The sequence below is a fragment of the Lonchura striata genome, chromosome 5, assembly GCF_046129695.1.
Source record: "Lonchura striata isolate bLonStr1 chromosome 5, bLonStr1.mat, whole genome shotgun sequence".
Classification (NCBI taxonomy): Eukaryota; Metazoa; Chordata; class Aves; order Passeriformes; family Estrildidae; genus Lonchura; species Lonchura striata.
The window spans coordinates 24556986-24578092 of NC_134607.1; the positions used below are offsets into that span (position 1 = coordinate 24556986).

The window sequence follows — 21107 nt, forward strand, 5'->3', positions numbered from 1 at the left end:
TAAACCATATGGTGGTTTTAAGAGCACCCAATGAAAAGTTAAGACTTTTAATTCTACTTCTTCATTTATGGGGTTCTCTGCTTGCTCTTTATTATTAGAAATTGTGAAATTATGAAACACAGTCCTTGCATACATGTTCCAACCCTGAGTTATGTTTTTAGCCTAATCTCAAGAAAGGCACTTTTCTGATCCCTTTTGACTTGAAGAGTCATGCTTGGTGGGATTGTAATCCCGGGCAGTTGCACTGCTGGGGACTGGTTGGGGAACTGGTGAGTAACCTGCTTTCAGTTATCTTGCATGTCTTACTGCACCACAGTTCTGGGGTTGGGAGAGGGAGATCTGGGGAACTCTTAACTGATAAGCTGCAGTAGGGTAGAGGACATGTAGGCTTCAGTTCACTTTGGCAATAAAATCTGCCTTTTTTTCCTCTAATATTTCAGGAGGCAAACTTCCACAACAGTATAAAGGACAGTTGGTGACAAGGCATTCATACTATGAGAAGCTTGTTAATATTTGAGGTTTCTGCTGATGAGCTGTGTTACTACGAGACTGACTTTTCCACTGTCATAGTATCAGCCATGAAGAACTTTCTGGGGGAAAAAACAAGTCTTATATTTATTGCCATGGGTGTATAGATAGTATAGAAAGCCCAGTGGGTGGGGTCCAGTGTTGGGATGATGAGGGTGCAGCCTTCAGAGTAAGATATGACATGAAACTGTAGGACTTTGAGCCCAAACAAAATGCCAGCTCATGAAAGAGGGAGTTTTGCATATGGACTGGGATGAATTCAGATCCTTTTAAATCTGAGTAAAGATCTACAGGTCAGACAGACTACATCTCCTTTTTGAGATGACAGCTGGAGGGTGTGTATACCTCAGTTCCAGTGGTCACTGGAGCATGTCTGCGTACATAATATTGAAGCCTAATTTCTTGATTCTTATTGGTAGGTCCTCAAAAAGAATGAGCTCTTACTAGAACCACAATACAGCTTAATATGAATGAAAAACCCTATTCCTCTCCTGTCTCAGTTGAGATACTAGTGCGAGGAATCCATAATTGTAAGCACCTCTCTTAATGTGCATGTGTATGTCTGCTCATACTGGATACTGTCCTCATAGGAGCACTGTGAGGCTTCATTAAAGATTTTAAAGTGCTTTATGATCCTCAGATGGAAGAAGCTTAGAAATAAACTGTTTGTAATCAGATAAGTTAGTAGCACATAACAAGGCTAACATAATTCACAATTTCTAATAGCCTATTAACACTGGCTATTAACAGCCTGTTGGCATCAGAATAATTAATGGTTAGGTTTTTGAAATACAACTGCCCTCTGAAAAGGAATGTGCATGTTTTAGATATGCTGTGTATTTTTATGCTCTATTCCATTGTTTCCTGAACTACTGTGCTGCATAACAAACAAAACTCAACAAAACTCCCAAATCAAACAAAAACCCCAAAACTTTTTGTTAGCCATCTTAATCAGTATGACAACAAGAATAGGTAAAGAATTGATGCCTTTGAAATGGTAGTTTAGTGGAAAATTTTCAGTTAAAGCTACAGTTATTTAAGAATTACCCATACTGTCCTCTCTAAATATTTTTGGTTCACTGAAAATTTGCTTACTTTCTGATTAAAAAAGCTTTGTCAATAGAACACTGACAAGGTGAAATTTTATAGCAATTATTTCAACTTGTATACATAGCAACTCAAGTGAGTGCTTGCTTCTGAAAGTCATCACAGTATTATCAGCTCCTTGAAGTAAAGGCTTCCAGTACTTCAGAATGGATAGTTGTCAAACCCTAATGAAGTTAAGAGGATTTATAGGTTTCAGTAAAACAATTTGGCTTTTGAGAGAGATTAAAATATTCTGCAGCTTAATGTATACTGTCATACTCAGTGTGAGCATGCACAGAACATATAGCTGCAGTACTTTATGTATTTTTTTCAGGAGGGGGTAGCTGTTTCATAGATAGGCATTTACATTTGCTTTTATGAAAGTGTGTGAATCGGATGCCTAGCAGTTGGTTTGGATTTTGTCATTAGGAATTCAGAGCGATTGTGGTGTTCTCTTTGGGTTTTGCTACAAATAAGATGTTCCCTGGGTTTTCACCACATTTCCTAAATTGCTATGTTTGGATTAGACTGGCCACAAAACACTCCAATCTGCTACATCCAGCAGGGCAATTCTCTGCTCTGGTTTAGGCAGAGCAACCTGAGCAGTTATATCCAGCTGCTTCTATTTCATTAAGTATCCCAAAATGCAACTCACATTAGCTATTGCCAGAGTTTCTTGAGTCTGCAGAGACAGATGGTTACAGTGCAGACTGTAGTCCTGTTAAGAAATCCTGTCAGTGGCAAAATCCCCGTTTGAGTTTCTGTACCTTATTATGAGGATGGGAGGAAAACATGTCAGAACCAGAGCCACACTAGCCTTTTATGGCCTCCTGCAGGGGCCAGTGGCTTATGTTCTATGATAATACATACTAATGATTTTTAGTCTCATTCATAAGATGTGCAGCTTCTGCCCTCTTCAAATTAATTCCTTTGGAGTGCCCTCCCATGGATCTCCAAGCTGGATTCATTCCATGGTATTGTCGTGAATGAGTGATTTAGATGCTTAAAGAATTCCTGTCAAAATTATTGGCAAAAGCACCATGTCTGTGACAGAGTTCAAGATGTGTTTGGATAATGCTCTCGGGCACATGGTGTGATTCTTAGGGTGGCTTGTGCAGGGGCAGGAGTTGGATTTTTTTCCCTCCAACTCAGAATATTGCTTACTACCTGGATGAAGCATAGCAAGGAAAATCAGATGATAATCAAATTGAAGAAATTTGTACAGGGACTGGAAACACATTAAAAAAAAAAAAAAAGTAAGCATGCAGAGGGTAAGGGAGACCCATTAAATCATGAGGTTCAGAGTAGACCCACTTGCCAGACTTAGGCTCACACTTGATCAGTGGTTTTATGTCTAAAGGATTTAGCAGCACTTAATCTTTGGCTAATTTTACAGAGAATGATTCAGTAGAAGTTAGTGTAAACACAGCAGCAATGTAACTGTAGGTCTGAGATGTCGGTATTCCAATATACTTGCTGTATCATATTTAAAGCAATCTGCACACAGCCAGACACGAAGTCTATACGAAGGTGTACATGTTTACAGTTCTTCTGGTGTTCAGGTGTGTTTTGGCTTTTTTACTTTCTTCATTGTTACATTGCAGAACTGTACAGAATTAAAAACTTGTATATGTTAAGGGTTCGATCCTGAGGTTCTCCCAAGAGCTTCCCGAGTGAGCTGTGAGTTCCCTCCCCAGGCACGGTTCCATTACATTGTCAGCTCCAGCATTTCCTACCCCTGTTGGAATGACTCAGGAGCAAGTCTCCTCACAGCAGGATCTTTACTGTTTCTGCACATTCAGAGTAACATCTGGAAACCTCCCGCTGATTTTTTTTTTTTTTTTTTAATGTTACAGGATGGTGGGGTTCTCTGTTTCAGTCGCTGTTAAGAGTGGTTTTCTGTGGAAATTGTTGGGAAGAGACTGTGTAGACTGCCTAATGGCCGAGTTGCAGCCTGAGACTTAAAGCAGGCAAGGCAGCCGGAGAGACCGAGTTTGCTCTGCTGTCCTGCGGGTGTTCCGTGTTTGGACCTTGATCTCGGGTTTATGCATGCGTGTGTGTCGTGTGGGCAGTCTGGTTAGAGCCTGGATTAACTTTGGTCTGAGCATGAACCTCTTGTCCTTTAGTCAGGAGGGCGTTGTGCTTAAAATGGGGGTTCCTCCAAGCGAGCGCTGGGGTCGGTGTTCCCGGTGCACCGCAGAACAGCGCGTGTGGCTGGAGGGACTTAACGTTCACCATTCGCCGCTTGTGGGCTCTGCAGCCCTAATGTGGAATTAGCATAATTGGCTGCTGTCTTTTTAGCCGGTTTTAAAGGAAGAAGCTCCATCTGCACCGCCCTCCGTGCTCTCGGAGCTCCCCACTGTACCCTTCCCTATGCCTCGCCTCTGCCCGGCGGGGCGCGGGGCTCGGCGGGAGAAGCCGCCCCGCTGCGGGCAGGGCGCTGTCCCTTTAAGGCGCGGGGCGGGCCGGGCGGTGAGTGACAGCGCGCGCGGGGTCACGTGAGCCGCCCGTATTTGAAGGTCACAAAAAAGCTGCTTCCTTTAGAGAGAGCAAGAGGGAGCGAGAGGGAGGGAGCGAGAGGAGAGAGCGAGGGAGCGCAGCCAAAATGGCCGACGGACCGTCTGCTGGGTTCTGAACGTTTGAAATTAAAAAAAAGAGAGAGCAAAAGAAAAAAAAAATAACAAAAAAGAAAAAAAAACCTAAACAAAAAAAAAAAGCAAAAACACAAAACCATTTTTGGATTTTTTTTTCTTTTTTCATTTCCATTTCTACCTTGTATGCCTCAACTCGCTGGATTTAAGCACTGCTGCACTTTATGAGGTTAGTGGTACGTTTATGTTTTATTGTTTTTACCTATCAGTTGATTTCTTTGAGAGCCTGAGCTGACCGTTTCCATCCGTGGTTTGGCAGAGGTGTCTTTTCTAGCACAAAGACTTGCTTCAGATCTTGTCTGCTTGTACGTGTACGGCACTTTTAAGTGGATTTTTTGGGTTTCTTTAGAAGAAGCTCTCCGTACAAGTGTGGCGTGGATTTGGAAGATATTTGTAATTTAAAACACCTAGGCAAATTACAGAAGATCGTTTGTATTTTTCGAGCCGGTGAAGTACAAGACAGTGCTGAAAATCTTGTTTTATTTAAATAGAGGCCTTTTAAAGAGAGATTTCTTCCTCACAGCACCCGGAGCTCTTAAATCTGCTGCAAAAATTTGCATGTATGAAACCGGGCTGGCATTCTTTCTGCTGCGGGGTCGGAGCGGGGCCGGCCGGGGCCGTGCCTTCCCCGGGAGCGGGGACGGAGCCGCCGCGGGGAGCGCCGGGGGCTCCGGCCGGGCCCGGCGCTGCCGCGGGGCTCCCGCGCGGGCTCGCCCGGGGCTGGCGGCCCATCCGGCGTGCGCCAGGTATTCAGGAATGTGCGGGATGCTGGCCACGGCCGGCTTTTTGTGTTCTACGGCGAGCAGGCGTTCATCCCCACCTTAGTAAATGTAGGCAAAGGGCTGCGCTTTCTCGCCTTTTTTTTTTTTCTCCTCAGCCTTCTGTGTTGCTAAAAATTTAAATCCGAGTTATTTTTGCAACTCCCTCCAGAACCAAGCAGAAAATTAAAGGGAAATAGCTGGAGCTTGCTTTCTGAGAACAGGCCCCTCCTCCCGCATTGTAAGAGTGTGATGTAATGCTCCTTTCTGTGGGGTTAAATGAAAAAATTTCTCTGGTGGTATACATTTTACTTCACCCCTTCCTCACAGGCATTGCATTGTAATTTTTTAATTTTTTTTTTTTTTTTTTTTTTTTTTTTGTAGCTGAACATGTAAGCAGCAGATAATTCTGCAAATAATCCTGTGAATATACTCCACATTGAAGTGTAGTAGTGTAATGATTGTGGTTAGCAGATAAACTTTGTAAACCTACAAGATGGCTCATATTATTTCTTTGTGGCCTTACATGCATACAGTTAAACACAAATGGAGGAGATAGATTTCAGTAAGCTTATTGAAATCTGTCTGGCTGTTGTCGTTATAGTGTTGTACATATTGGGACTTTTTTTGCTGCACTGGCTAGCAAATATTCAGAATAATTCAATGCAGTGTGTTGTTTCTCATGGAAATTAAGAGATGGTGTCTTTGGAGCTTTCTTTTTTAAAATTTTAAATTAGAGGAAACCAGTAAAAGAGAGTTCTGCTCAAATTTTGTGTAGTGTATTTTGCTGGTAATTTGGTCATTAAACATTTAATAGTAATGGATAACCCAGTTAATACATGAAGTAATGCATGCCCTTTGCTTAGGGTTAATGAAGTTAATAGATTGCCCTCTCATGTTACTGGCAGGTATCTGAGGAAATGCTATAAAAACGTTCTGTGTCTTTGACATGATGTACCCTGATGGCTTTTGTTATTCAAAACCTTCTTGGGCTCAGTGGAGATGTAGTCAGAATATGCTGGATCTACTTGTTGATTGACAATAGTTAGATATTAGAACTGTTTTCAAATGCAGTCTAAAGTAGGAATATTCTCAGATTTGGTGCTTACTGGACAAAACCATCAGCTACTGCAGTATATGTGATAAGTGCTGTAGAACGGGATGTGTGAACTGAGCAAGTAAAGGAAACCCAAGCTGTGTCCTAAGCTGGCAGTATTGTAGGATGTAGTCTTCCCAGACTCTGCACTGCAGAACAGTACTTACCTTTTCTGTGTATTTTTTTGCCTTCATGCCTTACTGCCTACGTTACACGCTTGCAGCATGTGTAGATGTTTGCACATGTAGTTTGATGGTTAAGGTGATGGAATACAGGGTGGCTTCCAGTAACTGCTACTGCTCCTAGCTACAGAAGCTGTTGTGCGTTAGACAAAAGGCAGCTATTGAGAATAATAGAAATCATTCCAGTAAGGAGTCTAAGTCAAATATTTGAGCAGCTTTGTGAGACTGTAATTGTGAATAGGAAAGACCAATTAAAATAATTCCTCTTATAAATATGCTTTTGACCCTTCAGATCTCACTGAGGGCTGTGATGAGTACTGTGCAGTCTGTGCAGCCATAGGATTTTAATTGTGAATCTGGGCAATTCATAACGTTGTTTGTATTCAGTGCATTCTGCAGTACAGCCGGAACAAAACACTTAAATTTGAGAGACCTGACTTGAGTTGCAATTTCGAGATCAGTTTGAAGCATGGGGGCAGGGGAAGTTTCCTTCCTTCCTTCCTTCAGTTTGCAGTGACGATGCTGAGTTCAGAAGCTTTATTAATTTTTTCTGTTTGCATTTGCATGTCAATCGTTGTTGTTATCTACAGTAATCACTCCCTTTCCAAAGCAGACTGTTTTAGAGGGTTGAAAGCTACAGTGAAGTCTGTAGTCAGCAGAGCCCCTGGAGATTTTTGCACTACATCTAAGAGATTCTTGAGAAATAATTGACAAGAAAAGCCCTACTACCATTGAGCTTCAATATACAGGAGTCTACAATTCTAATGGGAAAAATTCAGGGAAAACAAGTGACTGAAAGATAAGTATGCTTCGTTTCAGTTGCTTTTCTTTTAGCCTCTTTCTCTCCTGCTGAGAAGGAAGAAAAAGAAACTTTGTAAGATCATGCAGTCTTTGCCAGCTGATTTCAGCTGAACTTAACCTTTCTAAGATTTTTGTTTCTTACCTAGTAATAAGTGGCTTAGTAGAAGAGAAAGTGTCAAATCTATGAGGAAAAAAATCCATAGAAAGAGAGTATTTCTGGAAGAGAATTTTTATCCACAAGTTTCCTAGTACCCCTTTAGAAACTTGTCTTTAATCCTGAAACAAAATTCTTTAATTCTGGTCATTATGGATCTACATTCCTTTTGGATCAGGGTGGAAGGTGAATAAGTTTAATTTATAGTTTATTTTGAACAACATTTCTTGGAAGCTGCACCCTTGGTACTCTCTTCAGTTGGTGGTAGTTCATAACTGAAAAGTTTCAGCGTTTTTTTGCTTTAATTGATTAGGAAACCATCTATGGCCTTCCTAAGAGCTGCTTCACCATGTTAAGTATTGGTTTCCTGTTTAAACAACTCAAGATTTGAGGCAAGAAAATAAGATACATAGGATGTTTAGCTCCAAGGACCTGTATTTCATGTCCTGTCAAGGGAATCAGATATATCAAGGTTCTAATTTCGTTACCTTAGATTTCAGGTAGCTAAACTTTAAATATTGGGCTAACATTATTGCTCCAGAATTAATGGTGTAAAATTCAGGTTAGATTGATACAAAGATGTATTTCTTCTGAAATCTTTAGTTGCTAATGTAATGCTAGCATTAGCAATCTTACATTATATGATTGCATGTGCTATATTTCAAATATTGAACAAAGAAGTTGCTTAAAGTTGGGTGTCAAGATAACCGTTTTTGGCCATTTCAGCATTAATGGCAAATGCGGAGCTATCATGGAGGTAAATACTATATATTGGGAATATTTCTATTTTGTTGTTGTGATGGTGCTATAATTGCTCTTCAGAACACAGGAGGAATGGTGCCTTTCTGTATTTGTGGTGAATTCCAACTCCACAGCTGTACATTTAACACTTGTCACTGCTTAAGTTCTCCTTGACACATTGGCTTCCTACTAAAAAACACAGCAGGCAGTTTTGTGTTTTGTTTTTGTTTGGTTGGGGTTTTATTTTGGTGGGTTTGGGGTTTTCTTCTTGCTGAGACAGAACATATGTTCTGGGAGCAGCATGAATATAAGTAAGCCCTGATAATTTTTTTGTCTGTTTTTTGTTGGTTTTTCATTGTTTTTTGTGCCATCAACACACTTCTGAAAGGAATTCCTAGAGTTAATGGATATTGTCATTTTGAAGACTGTTTTCCTGTCTGTATACGGTATGCTGGCATTATAGCTTAGGGATTAAATGCCCTGCTGTTACTACAATTGTCTATTTTGTAATAATTTCTGAGAAGTTGTGCCTTAAGAACTGGCTGATGTGATATTTGGTTGTTATAGCATTAGTAAATTGAAAGACCTCTCATTCAAAATATTGTACTTTAAGGACTACTTTTAATTAGCCTCTTTAGTCAAGTAGGAAATCGTAATACAAGATACAACCCGTGGAGTTTTTCAGGTACTTCAGAGAAGATAGATTAATAAAACACGAGATGTACTTCAAAGGCAGAACAAAACAAAGCAGGTTAAACACCATGAAAAAATGTGTGCTAATACAGCTACAGATAAACTAGTGAGGGCAGTTTTGTTAAAAAACACAGTTAGTAAGAATGAAAGTTGACTACTGTTCCTTACAGTGCTACCATTTGCGTCTGAACTCAATTAAATGGATGTATGTATATGTTAGTCAGAGAAAATAATCTAAAAATACCTTGACACTGATAGATGGAAAAATGCATAAAAGTATAAAGCATGTTTATATTAATAAAAACATGTGTTAAATTGAGACTCTTAAAAGTGAAATGTGACCTTGGAATTTACTACAGCAAAACTGAAACAAGGCATCAAGATGCAATTGTGTTTGATTTCATGCCAGCAGGGGAGTTCTTCTCTTAGGATGGGATGTATGAGGCTACATTTTAGCAGTGGGGGAGATCAGCAAATTTTGAGGTAGCTCCAATAAGAGCAGCAAGAAATAGGAGGTAGTCTCATGAAAAAAATACGTCAATTTTTAATGTTTATTTTTTATAGATACATTCTCTGCAAACAAAGAAGTAGTTGCCTAATTTGTGTCAGAAGACCATCATTTTGACAGAGCTCCATCGTAGTTGGATGTGCTTTGGATAGCATAGTTACTTCAGCAAATAAAAAGCAGAAAGACATGAAATTTTTAAAATCAAGATGACCATTCATTTTTAGTTCCTTAAAATTACATGAAACCAAACTGTGTATGTTAAAAGTGTAAGGGAAGCATGCTCATCTTTCCCAGTGTGCTTAGCAGATGCAGATTTAAGGCTTCCTCAAGTACAGGTCTGAGTATAGCAGCTGAACCATTTTGAACTAAAGCAGAATATTGCCTTAATTTCTGAATCAGAGAAGAAGTATTTATTTAAAAAATAAAACAATGGGAAAAATTACTTCTGGTATTCTCAGTGGGTTTTTCCCCCTTTTTAAGCTCAGCATTTGCTGAATAACATAATAAATCTGCTGTCCACTTGTAATCGCAGTGGCTGTTGGGCACAGCCTCTGTGTACATAGGAAAATGGCAAAACCTAAGCTGCAGTGAAACTGCTGGAATTGGGGTTTTTAAAATGGCTTTTGTAGATTCTGGGTTTTTTGAGCTAGTTGACCTGTATGAAAATAGGAAAGGTTAAATGTATAATCTGTTAATGCCACTTAACCATTAATTAGAGTCGAGCTTAATTGTCCCATTTTACATGTGCTCTGTGGCAAATATACACAAATGTGTTGTCATTCTGGTTCATTGCATCTTTGTGAACTTGGTTGTGCCTGAGCTATCCAGTTTTCCAGGATGCAGTGTCCTGTGTCGCTTAAACCTTCCTTAAAATAAGTCTTCAGTATTTTCTTCCACTTTTTTTCCCCTGGTTTGAATTTTAGTGTTCGCAGTAGAAGACATTGCAACTTAATATTAGGGTGCTAATGTAGCAGCGTTCTCACTCTTGTTGCAGCTTCTGTATTAGTATTTATATTTTTAATTGTATATAATTTTGCTTAAGCAATCATGCCGGGTTCAGAGTCTGATTTACTGCACATGGTTCTAATTCTGTGTTGGTACTCTAGATATACTTGACTACAAAACAGCTTTATTTAGCAAGAGGTTGGCTACTACAGAGAACTTTGTCAACTAAAGTGAAACTGAAATATTCTGATACATCACTTTGCCTGCTAAATATACAGCATGTTTGTGCTCAGTTTTTTGCTGAGCAGTTCATAGGGAGAATGATTTGATCACAACATACAAGTGAATTTTGGTACAATGGTTGGAAATCCCAATCTGGTAGCTCATGCTAGATGCTTTTCAGGCTGTTCTCCTTCTTACTTGGAGAGAGTTTGAGAACAATAAAAGTGAAAATGGCTACCTTCTATATGCAGGGGAAGAGAGGACAGAAGGTACTGAAATTTAGCACATGTTTTTTTTCCTAGCTTATTCCTGTGTAAACTGAAAACCAGTTGTTCTGTGAAGCAGAAAAGAGTAGATTGTTTCATTCCTTTGTGAATTTTTAAAAACAAATTCTTCTATATCCTAGTTAAGACTATATAAATCTTTCCTTTTTTTTGTTAGATTTTACTTGGGTACTATTAGTGTTATTACCTCACTGTTTTAGTCAAGGGGTCTTCTATGATAAATATATGAAAAATACAAAATAATGCATTTAAAACTGGTTAAAAATATGTTACATGAAAATAGAGGATGTCCTGTTGAGGTTTTATATATGTAATTTTATATCTAGCTCTGTTTTTCTTTGTGGATGTCATTACACGTTCATGTGCACTGGTTGGAATCTAAATGTGGGCTAGGTTCAAATTGCCTCTAAAAATGCTTGGTTAACCTGAGGTAAAACCCCAAAAGCTTTTTTCAGCCTGCTATAAAAATAGGTTCCAGCTGCTACAGAAGTCAGTTGTAGCAATATTAATGGGAATTTTAAATTAAATAGTCTTGGGTTACAGAGTCAAAATTTCTGTTCCTTTGCAGGTAATGTTTACATTATCTGCTTGATGCATATCAACCAAGCAATACTGAGAGAAAGAGTACAAAGCATTAGGGTTATTTTTGTTTGGTTTTGTCTTTGCCTGTGTCCTGTAATTCTGTTCAGAGCAGTTCTAGATCATCTGGGCAGGAGCACTTGCTAACCAGTACGCTGGCCTTGCTCTACCATTCGTGACTGCTTTTCTGATGGAAACACACTGATGGTGGTGTGGGAAACTATAAACAAAATATCATCTGGGTGGACAGTAAGTCTTCCTAGTAAGTTTGGTTACATGTACTTCTTCAATAAGGTGTCTGACCTAACTTTCCTTAATTGGAAAATATGTTTTTAAAGTCTCTGAATTATAGGAGGAGGGCTTAGTAAGTGATCCGGGGTGGGAGAATGCTAAGTTTTACATGCAGATAATTTTTTAGCTGTTGGAACCAGTTTAGTCTTCTTGTGCAAATCTGAATTTGCATTTAACCACCTCATCTTGCATCGTAGCTGTTCTGGAATGGTGACTTCTGATGAACTCCTTGAGTGACTGTTTTTATCACAAAATAACACATTATTCTACATCAAATTAACTATGCTGTGTTGTTAGTTAGGAGATAGTGTTGCTCTACATTTGCCAGTTACTATAAATAAAATATATATCCTGACACAGGAAAACTAGGAAGTGCGGTTTTACTAGATTTTAGGTATAACAAGATGAAAAAGGCAAAAGCAGACAAAAACTAAACTTTGAGAGTCTAGAATTTACTTTTGCAGCCTAATGTACCCTAAAGCTTCAGTTGCAGAGTTCTTTAAGCAATCTTGCCGCAGTTGGCCTATTAAAAACCAAACAGGTTAATTTTTTGGAAAGTTAGCCTGTCTTGATAAAGTTTTGGGGACAAGATTTTTTCTCAGATGTGAATTTAATGGTGACTGTTTTAAAGATGATGAGCTGTGTTTGGCTGTTTCATGTTCAGAAAAAGCTGAGGTTGGCTGTGTCAGTCTCTGTAATGTTCTGCCTCAGTCCAGGTAATGTGAAGTGAAACTGTCCTACCATGGACTGGCCACCTCTAGGGTCAGCTTAAATTTATGTAACTTCTCCTGATCTTTTTTTTTTAAAAACTTACCTTTTAAATGATGCTTCATTTCGTGTTAGATAATTTGTTTAAGCTTAAATGATTGTTCCTCTTTGCATTCTTAGGCCATTGTTCTGTTGTTAAGATGATATTCTAAATATTAGTTGTTGTGATAATTTTTGCTTGCTGTATTTGTTTCATGCTAAGCTGTTAAAAACAGGCTTCATCACTGGATCAGTGCATTAAAAAGAACAAGGTTGCAGATAACTCTTCATTTTAAGTTGAATTATAGCATGTAACTCAATTTCATTTTTTCATCTTGTTTCTTAAGAAACTTTGAAATAATTGTCTGCTTTCCAGCTTACTACATATTTTGCTATTCACATGTGTCTGATATGGGTGTGTGTATGCATATATGTACTAAGTGCATGTTGGCAGTTACTACAGTTAAAAACCACCACGTATCAACTGACAGGTAGGGACTTCTTGGCAGGGCATAAGTGTTCAATACACAATAAAAATGGCTCTCAAAGTCAGTTTGAGTTTTGTGTTTGGTAAAAGTCTGCACAAACGAAGCAAATGCCTTTCTGTATGTAAGTGTACACACATTAGAGGAGCAGCAGTGAAATCCAGAGGCCACACAGAAAGTCAGAGGCAGAGCCAGACTTAAACTCAGAAGTTCCTGGCTTGTGTCCTGGGGCTGAAGCCAGTCATACACAGCTGTATTGAATTGTGAACAGAATGATGCTTTTTTTTTTTTTTTTCCTTTATGGATTTAAGAGAACAAGGCTGATTTAACCGAAATCGTAATGTGGGTAAAGAGATGGAATTGTGTAATTCACCTTTCTCAAATTTTCAAGTGCTAAAACTTTGGTGTTAAAAGTTGGTTCAGCAGTTGTGGGTTTCCACTTGCCAAGGAGCGTGATTAACATAGCTGGGTCACAAATTGTGACAAATCCTAGTGCAGTGCCTTGAGGTCAGACTAAGGGCTTTTTCTGAGTATAGAGGAATTCAGGCTTAAAAGCTACTGCTCTGCATGCTACCTTGAGAAACAATAATGACATAAAGAAAATGCCCTGAAATTTGATTTTCTTTGATGTTTTAAAATAGAAGTGAAAACCTAGTTCAGAGACGGTCTGCCTGAAATTGACTGTTTATTAAACGGAAATTCACATTCTGTATTTAACACTTGTGGAGTTTTTAATGAGGCTTTAAACATTGTTATCCTTCAGTGCAGTATGAAAGAAGCAAGAGCCTGCTGTAGGTTTGCTGCCCGGTATTTTCCTCCTTCCTGAAGTAAAAGCTTGGAGTAGCTTCTCTTGAATGTATGGGCAGCTATGGTTATTTCAGGAACTCCCTTTAGGAAGAAGGCTTTGATATAAAATATTATAGAATGAACATCACCTTTATGGATTATTTTTCTTTGCTGCTAAAAATCTTGACAGAGATTTTAAAGTCCATTTCACAGGAAAAGGGACTTCTTTTCCAGGTAAAAGGTCATTAATAGCAAGCTCTGGTGGCAAAGTAGAGTTTTTTACATGGGGTGCCTTTATTAATCTGTGTGCTGTGTCTTGCTAACTGAGGCTTTATGTTTTATGCAAATGTATAGTAAGGTTATTTTCCTAAATTATGAGTGTGGAACTTAGCCAGAGAATACAAACTAAAAAAAAAAAAACAGAACCAAACAAAACGGAGGTGTTTTTTGTTTGCTTACGAGGAAGTAAGTTCCATTTTGTTTGTTGAAAATAACAAAAACACCACATAGTTTTTAAAAAAAGTCCAAGTTTCAAAAGCTTAACAATAAAATATGTCACTCCTGAGGAATTGAAGCACTGGTGTGTGCAGTGTGGCTATGCCTCATTCTTTGTGAAGAATTGACTCTTCAGTGGTGTGCCCTTCAAGGATGCATCTAAAAATTTCACTGGTAGTTAATGAAAATCAGAATAATTAATTTGAGTATTACAGTGGTCTACTTTTTTTTTCACCCTCCTTTTTTATGCACTGTCATGGTTTAAACCCAATAAGCAACCAAGTGCCTATGGAAAATCCTTTGAGTTTCCCTTACAGTTTCAGGTGTTTGAGTGTTTACAAGTCCCACTTGCCTTTGGCTGTGGCTTCAGAAGACATTTGAACTGGGTTTGTCAGGTTTGTTGCATAAGCCTGGACCACTAGAGAGGTAGATTTTGTTCTGGCAGTTCTTGCTTTAATTCACTTATTACAGTTGGTAATATATTGTAAGTAAACTGTATAGTTCTTCCCAGCAGGTCTTTCAGAAATACTGTAACCATGTAGTGATGAGTTGCTGAGTTTGGGGTTGCTACCCAGTCATCACCGGTAACAGTATTATGGGCTAGATTCTGCAGTGGTGAGTAGAAGACCCAGATGAGCTTGTTTCATTATGAGCTGTGTTACCCCTTAATTTAAGTTGGTAGCATAGCTTCAGTGGCTGTATACAGTTTACCCTGCTCTCTTGTTAAAACAAGGTGTTAGTTAAGAGTAAGCATATAAAGGGCTGGTTTAACTAAGAATTTTTCCAGTGAAGCCAAATGTATTTTTTTTTTCTCTTATATTCTTTAGAAAGACCATAAGAAAAAGTTGGGTGACTCTTACTTTATGCACTTCCCCATTTAGGTGAGTCAAGTGTAGGTCAGATTTACTGATAACCATAAGTCCAGTTGGCATCTCCAGCTTAGCAGATAGATTTGATTAAAGCTAAAGGTCTGGTCTTTCACCTAAAATTTGGAATTTTAAATGCTTACATGTTTGACTGAATTCTGTATTGCTTCTCCTATAAGGTCATGCTAATTTTCTGCTAGGTAGCATTAACCATTTATCCAAAACAGCGGCTTCACAGAAAGACAAATGATTTGCACTGGCAAACACACATGGAAGCATCAATAAGCTGACAAATTAGATTTGAGGTTCTAGTGTTTAAAGGGCTTTTCTTTCAGCAGGAAATAGTCTCCCGCATCAGCTTATGTATTTTAATCTTCAACTTTATATAGCAGCAAAGAGTTGACCTGTCTTTATGCAGAGCTACCTTTCTCAAAGAGGATCGAGAGAAGGTTTAACTAAATTAGAAGTGCAGTGTTTTATGGAACAGTGAGTATCTTACAACTGTGTAATGATCATACACTGATTTTGTCTAGTGTCTAAAAAAAGGAAACTGCTGTGTTGCACACTTGTGACATTTATTGCTGGTAAGGTGGGAAGGGGTGGTTGTTAATTAAAGAAAGGAGTCTTTAGATCTTCTGTCAGCAGAAGTCAGAATTACATTCATCACTGGAAAGATGTGAACTTAGGTAGCTCTGTGTGCTGAATGCTCTTCTGATTTAGCTATTTCTGTTAGGAAAGTTTCTGATGCTGGAAAAGAGTGCACACTTCTAACCACTCAGAAGTAAAGAATGTCTGTTACTCTTTGAAGATTATAGTCTGTGAGTTTTATGCATTTATTTCTTTGTGTCTCATGACATCACTGAACATGAGAAATGTGTGGTTTTGATTAAAAATAATCTTGCATAATGCAGCAAGGCACAAAGTAACCTAAAAGTATCGAACACTACTTGGATGGAGAATTTGATAAGACAAATCAGCTTAATCTTCATGCTTCAAAAATATGCTAAATGCTAAAATTTCATTTATATCACTATAATTTTTCTCTTGTAACTTAACATTTTTATTTTCTGTATACCATTGTGGTCATGCTCCTCTGTAATCTCTGAGGTGGCAGTGCAGTGGTTTCATCATTCTGGATTCTTTCCTGGATTATGTCTGTCTTTAGAATTTCCCTCTTTAACAGAAAAAGCGAGTGGCCATTCCTGGACAATGGCTATCCATGTTGTATGTGGTCTGCAAGTTCCTGTCATCTTAGAATTTTTGTATGTTGCAGCAACTTTCTGATGAGAATGTCCATGTTGTGAAGGAATGTAACCTTTCTGGAATATAGATATTCTAGTGCTGTCTTGGTTTTCTGGCTTGGTTTTCTTCTATGATAGTAATGTATAGTTAGTTATAAAATGTTTCCATCTTCTTGAGTATGAATGGACACTGATTTTTGTAAGCAAGACATGTATTCAGTCCTCATTGATTGTTTACTATTTAAAAAAAATGTCTTAAGTTATCTTAAAATACTGTATTCAAAAGCAGGAGGTACTTACATGGGCTTCAAGTTAGAAATCGATCTGGTACTCTTATCTGTGAACGATATAAGCAGCAAGTAGAATTCATCACTTAAGCTGTAAATTATAATTCCTGGAAAGAGACAAGGAATGAGAACCCTCAATCAAGATTTCAGAAATCTTGTCTACTGCACTCAGTGTAAATATGAAAAACTCTCAGATGACCGACTCCATAGGAATTGCAGCATAGTTAAAAGAAATTCTTTCCTGGTGGGAGACTACCCCTTAGTTTAGTTAAATGCCTGAGGATACAGTGAACACTTCTCACTTAAACTTTCTAATGTCTTTGCTAAATAAACAATAATTTCCTTATTTCTTAAGCAGTTAGTAAGAGTTGCATGTCTAGACTAGGCGGTTTAATCTATTCTTTATTTCTAGAAGGCAAGAAATAAAGTTAACTTTTTAAACAAAAAAATACAGCTAGAGATTGGTGCACAGTATCAGGACTATAAAAATGGATTAATTAAAAATAGCCTATCAGATTAGTGACTGTGAGAGGTGGCAATCATCTCTGCTCATTAATGGTCTATTTTCTAAAACTTATTTTGTTTCTGCCTCATAACTGTTGTGGCTAGTTAATTTAAAATAAACTGTTAAACAGGTATGATTATGTGGCCTGCAGAATGCTGTGTTCCTCCCTTTTACAGTCTTCTTGAAGTGAAGAAGAGACATTCCTACTTTCTTCTCAGTTACCCTGTATGGGTGTCTTGGGCCATCTGCGCAGGTGATGGGTAAGGTGGCAGTACAGTGTTGAGCACAGGCCTGTGTTTACCCATCTAAGACTGGTGTGCAATTTAGGGTGGCAGGACTTTATTGTAAGGCACTAGCTGCTACTTGTGATGGTTTTGTTCCATGGATTCTAGTAACTTCCTGCTTTAATTCTTTTAAAAATAACATTTGACTAAGCGGTGATATTTCTAGTGTTAACTGTGGTGTTAACCTGATTTATCCTTGGAGTGGTCTCTTTAAGCTCTGGTCTCTTTAAGTTTTCTGTGACCTTATAAAGCTCTCACGTTAACTTGTAGTATCTTTCCTGATAATGCTTTCCATGGAGTACCGATAGCTGCCTTACCTTTCCAAACACGGTTTATCAAGAACATAAGGAAAAATTACATCTTAAAACCCATCAAAGATGGAGGCATTTCTACATTTCTGTACATTAAGTGCACATAAAGTGTGCTTGTATGCATGAGAAAAAGAGGTGGGATATTTTCCTTTACTAAGTGCAAAACTGATATTTATTTGCTTTCTGAATTACACTGCAAAAGTTTTCCTAGGAGGTTGCTAAAATAGAAGAAAATTTCCTTGATAAATTCTCAATGATATTATAACATGTAGATGTATGATAGGAATTTAATATTGGCCTTTAGAATTATTGTTAAAGAATTTGTTCATCACAGGGAAAGAAGGGTGCATAGCTAATGTCAAATCTGGTGTTCTTCAAAAGCACTGCAGAAATTTTAAGTCTTTGAAATTTAGGGAAGTGTATAGTAATGCCACTTATGTTCACCATTATGTTTTGGTGGTCTGTTCTTTTGGTGGTCTGTGTCTTTTCCACTGTCCTGTGCAAATAACCACTAGATTACAGAGAGCTTTGATGTGATGCTGTTAACTGGGAAGAGTGATCAGCGTTGCATATGAGTGATGAATTTGCAGTTGAGGATAGTAAAAAATAAAGTCATAGGTATTGAGAGTGCAAGTGGTGTTTGTAGATGCTTCATGGGTTGGTGAGGGTATTTGGTTCTTTATGCTATTCTGAAATCTTAGGTAATCATCTTCTTAGAATGCCAGATCAAAATTATCACTTCTGTGTCCTCAAAACTCTAGTGATTATATGAGATTATGAGTTTGGAAAGGCTTTGATTTTTTTGGCTGCTTATGTAGCTTCAGAAGGAACAATTTTTAGTTTCTTGCAGTTACAAACAAGTCACATCTTGCACTTCTGTGTTGTTTTCATTTTTCCTGTTTCCTACACACAGTTTCTTTACAATTCTCTAGTTTGCATTCTGCATGCCAATGAATACTTTCAGATTACATCTAAATAAGGCACGAGTCATGACACGGAGTATTAAGTTGTGATGTTTTGAATAATTTACTGATCTAATTTTTGAATGAAAAATGACTAATGAAGAGGATGGACCAGCTGGTTGCAGTAAGAAGGGTGAGGAGCAGCTGCTGGGGATGAATGCTTCCACATCAGGCTCTGCAAAGAATCTCTGTGCTTACCATATAACCTAAGCACCAAACAGTCATTTTGCAATGCCCCTGAGGTCTTGATGCTTTAGAAGTGGATATCAAGTCTAGCATATGTCTTTATTTTAAGCTGACTCACCAGAATAAAGTTCAGTTTTCTTCACTGTTTGAGAGTGTATCAAATTTCTTAGTAAGTGCTACCTTCCATTTATTCACTTATGTTTTAGGAGTAAGTCTCATGCTTTGGCTTTCAGAAAGTCTGTAGCAATACAGCAAAGAAGACTTTAATTCCCTTGTGATTTACCTAGTTTCTTGGGCAGGGCGTGCAGTCTGTCATCGTCACAGAGGATCTAATGAGATTTGATCTGTGCTTGTTAGCCTTTTAAGAACAGGTGCAAGCTCCCAAACAAGAAGAGGGCATGGTGTGTTAGCAGAATTAATCACTTCGGTGTCGTGTGCATCTTACAAATACTGCTCCATCCTATGAATGGTGCAGTGCATCTGATTCTAAAAGCCATTTGAAGGACATGGTTTATGTGATTTAATTTATCAAGGTAACTTTTATCAGTGTTTAGATCTTTATACAGAAGTGGGGAAGGAGGAAGTTTGTATCCATTTTCATATTGTAAAGAAACATTGAAATGCATGCCAGAGTTGATGTATGATAGAACAGCATTTTAATTACACATCTAGAGTGATAAATGTATTTAAGCTTTTTTTTTTCCCCACTCTGAAACACCTGGCTTGCAATTTAACATTGTTGTTTCACCAGATTTTAGTTTCTTATCACCTGTGGTTACCTATAGACAATAAATATTGAATAGCAGCTTTATAAAATAGAGTGATTTATTGGTACAGTAAATACTGTATCTCTTTACTACTGGCACAGGGAATCCTGACCTTATTTAGTCTGCAGTAGAATCTCTATGACCTTACTACAGCCATGGTCTGTAACAGTATAGTTGTAACTCCTTTCTTGGTATACATGCAGTATTCCATGACTTAGAGTGACTCATAAAAGTGTGAGAATATGCTGCAATACAATTAGACATTTTGCACGGGATATCCATTACTAGATAAAAGCTAGGGATCAGAAGCTTTGTGAAGGTAATGAAACTCCATTGAGTTTCAGGCATATATGTGCTTTTCCAGATGTGGAGATCTACATGTCTAATGGCTGTGTCTGTAGTAGGTCTCTTTGTCTGGAGGGCACATGATACTATCACTGTCAGTAGAGCTTTGGTAGTTGCAGACTGAGAGGTTGTTCCCTCTTGATTTCCAGATATGTTGGGATACATCTTAGCAGTATTTGAACTTGGTCCTACTTCTAAGTGGCAGTGAGTTGATTAAACTCTTCAAGACTTTTTTGTTGAGGATTGGGTGATTAGTTTAACTCAGACTCAGCAACTTTGGGCTGTTGATTTTTGAGGAATTGTGGGGGTGGGACACCATTTATTGAAGCCAAGCTGTTAAATTTCATTAGTCCTCTGATGAAGGCATAATGCTTGATTGATAACATAAACTATGCTAAGGAGCTGTTGTCCCATGTAATGAGTAGGAAAAATTGCTTTATACAATGAAAGCTGTGTACCAAATATAATACTGAATTGCTCTCTGGTTTTGTGCTATAGGAGAACTTGAGATAAAGTTATAAGGGTGATACACACCATTATTGCCCAGAGGCTTAAGTTTCTTCTGACAGATTATGTCCTTTCGAAAGGGTGAAAAAACCCAAAACATGATGTCCAGGCATTCATTCAGTAGCCAATGAAAAACATACTTTGTTATGTAAAACACAAAACGCAAACCTGTTTTCCCTTCAGCCAACTAACTCTTTTCTCTTAACTGAATCTTGTTATTTTGGTGCAAAATAAAATTGGCTGTTGAACTATTAAGAATATTTTAAAAAACCAAAAAAACCAAACCTGTGAAAAACCTGAAGGGCTGTTGGGATGACATCTGAATTACCCAATTTTTCTTTTAACTTCTTTATTAACATTGCAACAATAGTCTGCTTTTCTCATACAGAGTTCGCTGCAAAGTGAATCTGCAAATATTTTTAGTGCTACTCGTTTTTTCTTACATAAAAACAGTAGTCTTTTGCCAAAGCAAAAATATATTTTTTGATGACATTAATGTCAGATTATCTTTTTTGAAGGGAGAAATGAGTAATGAAAATTAAACTATATTTAAAGTGAATTTTTAACAGGAGTTCAGACCTAGTCATCTTGGGGATCTTTTCAGTGGGTTAACAACAATTTTAAGAAATAAAAAAATTAATTTCACTACTGTCATTAAAGTCTGCAAGTGTGGCAGTACATAGAAGCAATTAACTTGAGTATGTTTTAGTATGGTCAGCTTTTACAGTAAAACTATCAGTGTTACAGATAGGTTTCTTCTGGTAGCTACAGTCATTGGAAAGACAAAACAACTGCAAAAGAGCCATGTTTGTTG

General features: G+C 38.0%; 1 protein-coding gene across 6 annotated transcripts in view; it reads left to right on the forward strand.

The window, feature by feature from the left end:
• The window catches only part of TNRC6B (trinucleotide repeat containing adaptor 6B), a 132225-nt gene that overhangs the window by 46072 nt on the left and 65046 nt on the right, over positions 1-21107 (forward strand). Inside the window, exon 1 of one of the 6 annotated variants that reach the window (XM_021552721.3) lies at positions 4073-4434. The exons of the other annotated variants lie outside the window; for them this stretch is intronic. Within the exon in view, the coding sequence (XP_021408396.1) occupies positions 4430-4434 (5 nt within the window). The 5' untranslated portion in view covers positions 4073-4429. Of the gene's footprint in view, positions 1-4072; positions 4435-21107 lie in introns of those variants that run through there. 6 annotated transcript variants of the gene reach the window in all.